This window comes from Penaeus vannamei, chromosome 12 (genome assembly GCF_042767895.1).
Source record: "Penaeus vannamei isolate JL-2024 chromosome 12, ASM4276789v1, whole genome shotgun sequence".
NCBI classification, from domain to species: domain Eukaryota; kingdom Metazoa; phylum Arthropoda; class Malacostraca; order Decapoda; family Penaeidae; genus Penaeus; species Penaeus vannamei.
Window position 1 is genome coordinate 35,396,969 of NC_091560.1, and position 12,500 is coordinate 35,409,468.

Genomic DNA, 12,500 nt, shown 5'->3' on the forward strand with positions numbered 1-12,500 from the left:
CACACACAGATGGCCAGAAGGACACAACAGCCAAGTGTCCAAACTGTGCCAAGAAGCATCATGCCTGGAGCCTGGCTTACTCTGTCAGGAAACAGGCAGTTATTAAAAAGCAGGAGCTAGCCAAAAAGCGCCCTGACTTTGTCCCTGCGCCCTTAGGCACCTACGTCTGGGGCAAAAACAAAAAAGAAAAGACTCCCCGACCTCCTAAGAGGAAGGAGTCGCCCCCACAGCGAAAATTAGATACCTCTAACAGAGAGGAATTCCCCAAGCTTGCTAGTGGCAAAACCACAAAAAAGAACCAAAGGGAAAAAGGTTCAAAGTCCACAGCAATGGTCCCCCCAGTAGATGATAATCTTTTCTTTGACAAGAAAGATATGACTCTCCTGTTGAGTGCTGTAGTTTCTGCAGTGGCAACAGCCTTAGGGAGGACCAGTGAGGAGGCGGAGTAAGCAGTGCAGGTCGTAATGGCGGCTATGACCCAAACTGTGGCAGCTCTGAAGGGAAGGAAGCTAGAAGCCTCCAAACCGATAACGAGCAGCGCTCCCCTCCCTAAATCCTGGGATGGCAGGCTAGCTTCGGGAGAAGCATTACGTGAAACCCAAGCTAGTCTGTCAGGACAGGCTGAAACTGTGCAGCAGAAGCCCCCACTGCAGGCCGAGTCTGTACAGCCAAAGTCTCGTCCTCTGACCCGAGGTGGCACTTCCAACCAAGGCTCTACACCCCTCGGTAGAGCCTTAACCGGAGTGTCTGACTTAGAGGAAGTTGTACAATCCTCAATCAACGAGGATCTGTATTCATCTGATGCCACCAGCACTGGGGCATCTGAAGCTGAAGCAAGTGACTCTGAGTAACCATCATGGCACACAATCTAAGCATTCTGCAGTGAATCTGTAGCTATAAAAGCAAGAACTCCTTTCTCCAGTCAGTTGTGCGAGCAAGGAGCATTGACGTCGTCATGCTCCAGGAGACACTAACTATGGGATCCATGTGCTTCTCAGGATATCATGCCTTCACCACTCCAAACCTGGATGGTGCTAGAGGCCTGATGACCCTGGTAAAAGAAGCTATCCCGTGCTCCTTAATAGCCAACCCGCCGCACTGTGGAGATGGTGTTGAATCTCTTGCTGTTGAGATTCAGCTACCTGGGGGTCCTATAAAAATATATAAAATTTATAGAAAATCACTGTGTGAGAGCTTAGATCTGAACCAGGTCTGTGCTACTGCAGCACAAGACCGAGTGATCATAGGGGGAGACTTCAATGCACACATAGCCATGCTGAATCCCCGCAAAAGGCCGAACGCGGCAGGCATTCACATAGCAGAAGTGCTTGAGACATTCCCTGAGATCGCTCTTCTCAACACCAAAGAACCAACGCATGTGAATGGAGGGATCCTAGACCTCACCTTTACCACTGCAACAATGATGGAGAGAATTCGGTGGTGTGTCGATGATACGGTTACTAGTGATCACTACGGCATAGTCACCACACTAATGGATGCAGGTCCAGCCCAAAGACGACATCACATTCCCAATGGTCAGGCAAGCGACAAGCCCCCAAGCCCCGAAATGCACTCATGATGACCAACAATCAGAGGATAACAGATTGGTGCTTGAGTTCTCTGCCAGAACCAGCACCAACAATCTGCCTCCAATGATGAGAGAAAAACAACAAAACTTAAATCCAGAAAGACTTGCTTTCATAAGAGACAAGGCACTCGAAGCTGATGAAACGGATGCCCTGTTTTCTCTTAGGGAACTAAGAAAATCATACAAATCCAGTTCTGGGTCAGCACCGGGATCTGATGGGATCTCTCACCCCATCATTTCGCATCTAGGCCTTGCAGGAGAACTTGCATTCTTGCAGGTTATCAAGTCCTGGCAAACAGCCACGGTGCCCCAGAGCTGGAAACAAGCCACAATAGTTCCCATCCCAAAACCAAAGGAGCCTGGCAAGTACCGTCCCATCTCTCTTCTCAGCTGCCTGGGTAAAACAGCTGAGATGGTACTCAACAATCTGCACCTTGCCCGCCTTGGTTGTCTTCCTTGACCTGGAGAAGGCTTTTGAACTGGCAAGTCCGCTTGCCATTCAAGAGACCCTAATCCACAAAGGAGTCAAAGGCAGACTCTTGGCCTGGATAGCTGACTATTTTAAAAATAAAGCAGCAAATGGCAGATTTCAAGGCCACCTCTCACAGCACATGCCACTTGAAAATGGAACTCCTCAGGGAGGGGTTCTTAGTCCAGCCCTGTTTAATAGCCTCATGTCCAACATACTCGACATTCACCTGCCAGAGGGATGCAAGATCATCTCTTATGCAGATGACATGGCAATCATAGCTTCTGGCAATCACTGCCTTACTAGAGCTCAGCGTTGTCTGAACCTGGGATCTGAAGAGTGTTGTAGGACGGGTCTAAAAATAGCAGCAAAATCCAAAGCAATGGCTCTGAGAACCAATGTCAGAAACAAAAATCTCACTATACAGGGTATGGATCTGGAATGGGTGAAGGACTATCTATACCTTGGTGTATGGATAGGACACACACTCACTTTCAAAAAGGAGATCCAATACCTGCTTGACAGAACCAAGGAAAGACTGTCAGTCATGAAAGTCATGACAGGGAGACACATAGGAGCAGGACACAAAGTACTAAGATCATTCTATGTACATGCTGTCCGTCCTATTATTGACTATGCATCTGTCGCTCTCATTGCTTCCAGCACAACATCAAAAGAAAAACTGGAAACAATACAAAACGAAGCAGCCAGGATAATTCTAGGTGCACCTAAGTGGACAAAGGTCATCAACCTCCTCATGGAAGCTGATTTACCGTCCATGGACACTAGAATTGATCTAATGGCAGCACAGTTCCTTTCCAAGGTCCTGCAGGCACCCAAAAACTCCTAAGACAAAGAGTTCTCAGACGCCTACAAGATTACCAGTTGTTTGCGGACAATTCCTGGCTCACACATACAGCCAGAGTTTTGATACGCTTTCAGCTAAAAGATTCATTGCTTGCCAAGAATATGGACTCCCCTCACCCTGATTACAAAGAACCCCCGCCGTGGGCAAACGAAATGATCGAATTCTCAATTCTAAATCTCACAATGAGAAAAGATCAATATTCCATGCCTAGCCAAAAGGCACAAGCACAAAGGGTCATTGATCAAATAACTCCGCCGGGTAGAATAACACACTACACGGACGGATCCATGAATCCAATAAACCACACTGCAGGCGCCGGCTTTGCAACAAAGGATACCACAGCATCCATTAGGGTCACTGACAATGCCTCAACGCTTCAGGCTGAAACGGTTGCGATCATGGAAGCATTGACACACGCGTCCCTGAGGGGAGGACACGTTGTCATTCATACAGATTCAAGAGCAACTATTGACAGCTTACAGCATAGCATGCCCCCAGATAACATCTACCTCTTGACAACAGTGCTAAACATAGCCCAAAGAATCCTTAGTCAAGGTAGAAGAATCATCATAAACTGGGTCCCAAGCCACATAGGCATACAAGGGAACGAGCTTGCTGATAAACTAGCCGAAAAGGGCAGGGGTATGCCCCCATCCTCCATGATCGTTAAATCCAGCCGAAGGGTACTAAGCCAAGGTACCAAAGCTGCAGCGTGTGCGGTCCTCCGGGAAGCACATAAAGAAAACATCACAAAATCGCTCGCTGCTAAGTGGTACTCAGATGCTTCAGGCTATGAGCCACTGGCCCTTCCTCCAAATACAAAAAGAGGTACCGAAGTCATACTATTCAGACTAAGACTAGGTTACCAGTGCGCTTGGCAAATTATTGACAATGAGACTGCGAGGTTATGCAAACACTGCGGCGAGCCTAACGCCACCCTGTTACATTACTTGCAGAACTGTGTACACACAATTTCTGAGACAGGGACCACCCACCACAGCCGCCGGGCTGGTAAAAAGGGTGTGCCTCATGCTTACCCCGTGGCAGCTGGATCGCTTGCTTGCAATCCAGCCACCGCGATAAGCATGCAGTTCAAAGAAAACATTTGAGCTAACTAGAAAGAGTGAACACAGGCCGGGCCACTCCAGAGAAAAGGCCCGAGCGAAGCATGACTTCGCAAATCTAACTGAACTGAACCTTTCAACCCGACACATACACCAAGACCTTTCCTCTCTCTCTCTACTCTCGACTCGCTCTTGCCCTCGCTCTCGCCCTCGCCCTTGCCCTCACTCTCGCCATCGCCATCGTTCTCGCTCCTGCCATTGCTCTCGCTCTCTGCGGGACGGCCCTCGGGAGGACATGATGGTTCTGGGGTCGTCGTGAAGGCCTGCTAAAGAGAGGGTTTGACTCCTCCGCTAGTGGCGACCCCAGCTTTTGTGACCCTTCTGTGTATGCGCTGTGCACTGGTAGCGCATGCTTTGGCGCCAGCGAGACCAACTGTTCGCAGCTGGTTTCGACCCTTATGGCCCTGATTTTGCTATGCACTGATATGGATTCGTTGTTCTATCATTTATTGATAATTGCATTGTTACAGGTTGAAGCTTATTGAATAAACCTGCTACTTCACTTTGGTGTTTGTTAAGTACAATAATTATATATATAAGTATATGTTATATATATATATATATATATATATATATATATATATATATATATATATATATATATATATATATATAAGACACGCACACACATATATATATGTGTGTGTGTGTGCGCATATACATATTTGTGTGTGTATATATATGTATATATATATATATATATATATATATATATATATATGTATATATATATTTATCTATCTATCTATCTATCTATCTATCTATATCTATATATAGATAGAACAATAATTATATATATAAGTATATGTTATATATATATATATATATATATATATATATATATATATATATATATATATATATATATATATATATAAGACACACATATATATATGTGTGTGTGTGTGCGCATATACATATTTGTGTGTGTATATATATGTATATATATATATATATATATATATATATATATATATATATATATATATATATATATATATGTATATGTATATATATGTTTATCTATCTATCTATCTATCTATCTATATCTATATATTATGTATTGATAGATTTTCAATCGATTTTATCTATTGATATTCTTTTCGAATACAGAATCGTTAGGGTTTTTATTTTCATAATATTCCTTATGGTTGAGCTTTCTCCTTCCCTTCAGTTAAAAAGTGCTTTCTAAATCAACAAAGAAACCTTTGTCCCGTCCATGAAATCTGGTGTCAGTGTTTCCCTTTCATTTATTTTATTATTATTGTTATGATTATTTCATCTTTTATTTATTTGTTTAGTTTTATTGGTATTTCTTTCAGTATTAATTTTCTGTTTATCCTGATTCATTACCTGTTATTCGACTCAGTTATTCGACTCATTGCGGTATTATTTACCTGTCTATGTATTATTACCTTTTTTGCATCAGTTGTACTATTATTTTATTCTCAGCATTATATTGTCATCTCTCTCTCTCTAAACACACATACACACACACACACACACACACACACACACACACACACACACACACACACACACATATATATATATATATATATATATATATATATATATATATATGTGTGTGTGTGTGTGTGTGTGTATGTATGTATGTATGTATGTATGTATCACTAACGAACTAACGTGTATACGAGTTGAAACTTATAATCCAGTACAAATGTGAAATTCACACAGTGACCACCATAAATAAATTGTAACGAAAAGTTTAACGTATACATAATATACATTGGCAATTTGAACACCCGGTTCAGTACAGTCGAAAAATATTACCTGTAGAAAGTTATGCATATTTTTTGTTCTCCGTTTCATTTAAACCACACGAATAAACTAGGGAAAGGGAATAACACTGGCGATAGTGGTAGGCACTCAGGGGATAACGCATACACTGTAGGAGGCCCGTTTTAACAGCAAAGTCGACGGGATCCGAATGCTTTTGAAGTTGGGAAGGCATCTTGGGAAAGGAGTCCACCGGGCAAGGGGAAGGGTTTAGGACAAGAGAGGATTGAGTGGCGGCAGAAAAGGGTTAAGCGACAAAATATATAAACAAAGACAAATTGAAAGAGCTGCACGATTTTTATTCTTACCACCAGTAGAAACAAGAATATCAATACCGTAATTATTAGCACTATTGTTAATATCATTATCATTATTGTTATTATCATTTTCTTCATATTCTTATTAATAACAATATATTATCAATGTTAGCATCTTTACCTTTATCACCATCATCATTTTAATAATTATTATTATCATTAGCGTCATTGTTATTTTCATTTATTATTATTCCATATATATATATATATATATATATATATATATATATATATATATATATATATATATATATATTCCATTTATATATCCATTCTTTTTCTTTTTGTTATTACCATTATTATCATCAGTGTTATTATTTACCTTTGTTATGATCAGGTTTTATAATAGTTTTCATTGTTACTGTTTTATAAGCATTGTTATAATCATTATAAGCAGTCGTAGTAGTAGTATCACTATTATACTATCATTATCTTTGGATTATTATCAATATTGTTCTTAATATCATCATTACTATCATGATCATCTCATTATTACTACCATTAGTAGCATTATATTATTATCATTATCATTAGCATAATTTTCATCATCATTAGTAGTAGAACAGTTGTTCATGATTTCATTACTGAACCGTACTGATTGCGACAAAGGATGATAGTAATGGTAACTCATAATTATAATGGGAATAGTAATAATATTATTCAGAGTAATATTTGTAACGATGATGAAAATTATAATAATAACAAAAATGATAATAATGATGATAATAATAATAATAGCGGCAATGATAATGATACTAATAATTATGATGATAATCATAAAGTAATAATAGTATTGATGGCGACCATGTCGATGATTATAATCCTTATTGGGTTTCACACCTACTAATATTTAACATGACCAAATAAACCGTCTTCAGAGTCTTGGCACACATTCTTCGATATTCTTGACTTAGTAATAATTTAGATAAAAATAAGAAAATAAGTAAATCAATATAAATAAAATGGTGAGAACTTACTGCCCAATTTGCAAATTAGAGATCATATACGGGGAATTTTGTTAGTTCAATGAAAAATACTAAATATCGTAATATATATAGTGTCTATATTGTTTGCCTATATATGCCAATAGTGTACCTATAAGCATATAGTGTGCCTGTTCCCATGCACTTTGGTAATACTGGAGTATTTCCTGAATTTTCTCAATAAAGAATACAGATGCAAGATGTGCACAAGAAAAGGCAAATAATCAAGGTCTAAGTCTAGATGCAGCCACTGTGGTGTACACCTGCGCTGTTGCGCTACGAAAAACCGCTTCCAAGGATTTCATTAATAGACACTGGTGAAGCAAGATATAGTTAAAAAAAAAAAAATTATATTTGTTAATCACATCCAAAAATATATTTAGGGTTACTATTGAAATTATTAGTTCCCTTTCTCTGTCAATTATATTTGTAGCAACTGCCAAGAAAACTATTATAAATGTAAAGAAAAATATATTATTTTGGGTGATGAAGTAAAAACCTTCAGTTTACTCAACTTGCATGACCTTAACTGCATTATATATTTAAAGAAAATAAAAACATGCAAATTAACAATTTCCACTACTTAAAGAGAACTCACAATCCCTTAGAAACATGTATCTATATACATTTAGTTCATAAACAAATAAAAGATACATTATTGAACAAAATAAACAAAAAAACTCCCATATACAATACAAAAGAGTTGAACCAATACAATATGTACTAATGACAGATCCAAAATACCGCACCCATTGGGTGCAGCATTAGGATTCATCACTTTATCGATAAATTTGCGATAAAAAAACACATTAATGAATCCTTGAGGGGATTGTGTCTTACAACCCGATATGAAGCTACTGATACCATAGAGAGTATCGTTGAACACCGCCGGAGATCCGAAGTCGCCCTGGAATAGGAGGATAGTGATAAATGGAAGTGATGCTCAGTGAGAAAGAAACTGGGAAAGGAGGGAACTAGATGAATAGGGAGAGAGAGGCAGGAACAGACCGAAAAGGTGGGAAATAGACAGATGGATAGGAAAAGAAGCAGAGAGAGGGAGGGATGAAGAAAGGAACAAACAGGAAATGAGGGTGAAGGATAGGGAAAGAGGGGAACCGAGGCGAGAGATGATCTCCCGTGCTGATGTTAGGTATTAATTCTGTCTTCAGGAAATAAGTAACTTTTCATTATGCGCAATCCTTAAATTGTTAAATTTAACAAAAAATGAGAGAGGAAGGCGAGGGCAGGAGGAAGAGGAATGAAGAGAGAGAAAGAAAGAGGCAGAGAGCGAGAGACAGAACATAAGATGCAGATAGAAATAAGGGCAGGTAATTAGACAAGGAAAATGAAACAAACAAAGAGTTTATTCCCATGATTCTGCAAACTAAGAGAGAGCGACTCACATCGCAAGGGGCTGCAGTTTGAAACTCCGACGTTGTGCAAATTATGTCCACATTGCCATAAGCATCCATGCATTCCATACGAGACATTGCCCTGGTTTCCATTACTTGAAGGGGAATAAATCCTGGTCCATGAGCGTGTACTGCAATTCAGGTAATCGTGAGAACGAATATAGATATTCAGAAAAAAAAACGATAGGGAATTCAGTTTCTAATAAAAAAGGAAACAAAAAACGATAAATTTTATGTCATATTTAAACAAAATAAAAGGTGTACATTTAAAAATCTTCATTTGAGTCTTAATTTTTATTTATCCTTTTGTATCTTTTCAACTGGCTATATTACTTACAAGTTTTCCCCCACCCAGTGACCACCAGAGGCATACCATTGTACGCGTCACTAGTCGGCAATTTGATAGGGAAAACTTTATCTGAGAAGGAAAATGAAAAGCAATTTATTTCTGAATGGATATATATATATATGTATATAAATAAATAAATATATATGTGTATATATATATATATATATATATATATATACATATATGTACTATATATATGATACCGTATTTCACTGACTTTTACGAAAACATGTGCATAGGCAAATGTATAAATATATAAACATATGCATATATATACAAATACACAAACACAAACAAGCACATTTACACCCTTAAACATGAACAGAAAAAAATAGAACGTACCATTCATATCTATCTTCTTTTTCAATTTCACAAGAGCAATATCAGCCTTTAAGTGACTCAGACTGGCATGAAAGTCCGGGTGAATAAATACTTTCCCAACCGGAATCCTCTGGCTACTGCTCTCCGCTTCCAGTAAATTGTAGCGGCCCACAAGTACATACAATTGCGCAGAACTGGTAAGAAAAAAAGGAAAAGGGATAATAATAAAAAGGAGAGGACAACATATGATTATGGCGAAGAAGGAAAAGGTAGAAGAAAATGTATAAATCGTAACATACAGAAACAGGACTGACATTTTGCCAGCATACTGGTTCTGTTATCGTTATCATATTATTACTTTTATTTTCAATATAATTCTTATCACTATTGATACTGTTAATATTAAAATGATCATTACTGTGAATGTTATTTACAATATAATCATCATTATCATTATATGCATTACCATTATTATCATTTTCGTCAACATCATCATTACCATTACTCACTCTGATACGCAGTTGGCAGATGTCAAGATAAACATATCACTGAGGATAGCGCCCCCACAAAGATAACGAGTTTTCTTAAGAAGACACGCCTGGTATCCGTGCTCGTGCGGCAATGCCTCGCGGCCTCCCACGATCCGCTGGCCAGCTTAGAAAAGGAGGGTGAAATAGTCCTAATTTTCGGTATGGATTATAGTGTGTGTTTGCGTGTTGTGTTGGGTGGTGTGTGTGAGTGTAGACTCTAGCATGGCGTGACAGGGACAGCTGCATTACTGACAATTTCCCATTTCTCAACACAACCTTATATTTCAAATAATTGTGTTTCGTATTTAGTAATCACTATATCGCGATTTTCATAATAATAACCACAACAAATAAAACCATCGTTATCAAAATGTGTCCGTGCGTTTTTGTGCATGTGTGTTTATGCTTGTATCTGTGGGTGTGTGCGTATTTATGTATGTTTGTGTGTGCGTATTTATGTATGTTTGTGTGTGCGTATGTACGTTTGTATGTGTGTGTGTGTGTGTGTGTGTGTGTGTGTGTGTGTGTGTGTGTGTGTGTGTGTGTGTGTGTGTGTGTGTGTATGTGTGTATGAATGTATCTATGTCCGCATATATGTACATGTATACATGTATGTGTATGTGTGTGTGTGTGTGTGTGTGTGTGTGTGTGTGTGTGTGTGTGTGTGTGTGTGCATGAATGTATCTATGTCCGCATATATGTACATGTATGTGTGCGCGGAGACAGAAACTTACGAGGAGGAAGTCCTCCAGTAGACTCAGGAAGAGGAGGTCCTTTAGCAGGGACCTCGATTGGAGGAACAGGTGTCTGGAAAACAATTTGAACCATATAAATTGCAAATGAATTCACACGAAGCATTCAACTTGTTATATGAAGCTGTAAAAGTAAGATTAATTTCCTCTAATCAAACGCAATTTACTCTGAAAGGACCACAGCGGTTACGCTTTTCTTTCGACTTTTGAATGGTATAATTATTTTTGGGAATATAAATAAATAACAACAACTGTTTATTTGGATTTGGTAGAATAAAATAGAAAATGTATTCCAAGCTCACGTGAATAAAGCTTAAACTGAACATTAAAAGATTTTTTCGGTCCCTAGATCTTGTCAATAATATTTGTCTATTTAATAATTTGTACATTTGATAGCATTTTATATATCTTTTTAAGAGGGGAGTTTTCACAACCATAACACTCTATAACAATCATCGCAACTGATATATAATTGATCCCTTACACGTTTATGGTATCACAATATTCGAATTGTGGAATGGAGGGGAATCGAGAACCGTCTCAATTGCTCGTCATTATTGCAAGAATCATGCATGAACGCAATCGCTGTACTTTTATTACCGAGTATAATTACCGACCACATGGAGAGCGCCTGACCCATGAGAGCAAGAGGGCGAGACAAAAGAAAAGTAAGTAAAAAATAAACTAATGAAAAATAAAATTAACTTCAAGCTAGTATCAATTTGGAATAATGATGATGATGATAATAATAATAATAATAATATTATTATTATTAATGATAATAAATAGTTCTCAGATCCAAATACGATATTCCCGGTTCGCCATAACAATAGTATATTCTTAATTGGTATAGGTACAACTCCGTAATTACAAGTGGTTTTAACTTTCGTACATCTGGCAACCTTATCGATGTAAACATAGCGTAAACAGTATATTTTATGAATGAGGCGAAACAGTTAATTTGTTTGTGAGAAAGTGTCATTGGGAGCCTATAAATAAACAGTGTTTATCATTATCTATTTCTGGAAAGTATTAAAACTATTTGATCTTTTATTCAATTAAAATAAGTGGCCACACAACGTGTGGAATAAGTTATCGATTACTTTATAGTACAATATTTACCAAGTGCAATTTCCTGAAATCCTCTTTATCGAAATGGCAACACCTATGGAGGTCAGACAGAATTCAATTTTGACTCTACATAAAAAGTTATATATTTCTTTAAAACATCTATATATAGCAGGCAAATCAAATGAAAATCTACAAAATCGACGAGTCCTTTGCAAACGCCAATGTAGCTAATGAAGTGCCTTGAGTTTCTTTTCACCAGAACCAAACATGCTACATTATATTCTTAATCACAGAACACTGACACAAAATTGAACACAAAATCGCAGTAGGATTATTGTGGATATGTTAACGCTCTGCCAATGTACGCACGCGTGTATGTGTGTGTGTGCAGCGTTTACAGTCAATACATGGAGATGAGTTGTGATACAAAATACATGATTCGTTTCGGTAATTCTGGATGCCCTATGTTGTGCTAAAATGTGATCCTAATTTTCAGTATTATTTCAAGTCTTGGCGTTTCTATGAGGAGACGCATACATGTGTACTTCCTTCATCTGGAGCAGGTACTAGCTGGCTGGTTTCGAGGAGGGCCAATATCAAAAGCCTAAGAACCGACTCCCAATACATGTGCTGTATGATATAAAATATCTTCTAAAAAAGATCTTGGCTATTCTGATGAAATGAGCATTTAACTCGCTCTCACTTTCATTTGCCTAACATATATTTTTTCTTCGTTCTTTTATCAATGCACGACTGTTTGCAGTATATGCGTGTATATATATAAAATGGCTTACTGGTCCTTCCTCCTGAAATTTAAGTTTTTATATATCTTAATAATCACTTATGGAATGATAAAAGTTAAAAAGTATGATCAGATTTTCGCACTACATAAAGGGCATCTACAAAAATCCAAACG

General features: G+C 38.0%; 1 protein-coding gene across 1 annotated transcript in view; it reads right to left on the reverse strand.

Moving 5' to 3' along the window:
- Window positions 1-8,790: 8,790 nt before the first annotated feature.
- Window positions 8,791-12,500, reverse strand: part of LOC113825467 (duodenase-1-like) — a 5,595-nt gene continuing 1,885 nt past the window's right edge. The window contains exons 2-5 of the mRNA XM_070128456.1: window positions 10,496-10,568; window positions 9,741-9,885; window positions 9,253-9,425; window positions 8,791-8,979 (exon numbers count right to left, since the gene is read on the reverse strand). Of these exons, the coding sequence (XP_069984557.1) occupies window positions 8,891-8,979; window positions 9,253-9,425; window positions 9,741-9,885; window positions 10,496-10,568 (480 nt within the window). The 3' untranslated portion in view covers window positions 8,791-8,890. The remainder of the gene's footprint in view (window positions 8,980-9,252; window positions 9,426-9,740; window positions 9,886-10,495; window positions 10,569-12,500) is intronic.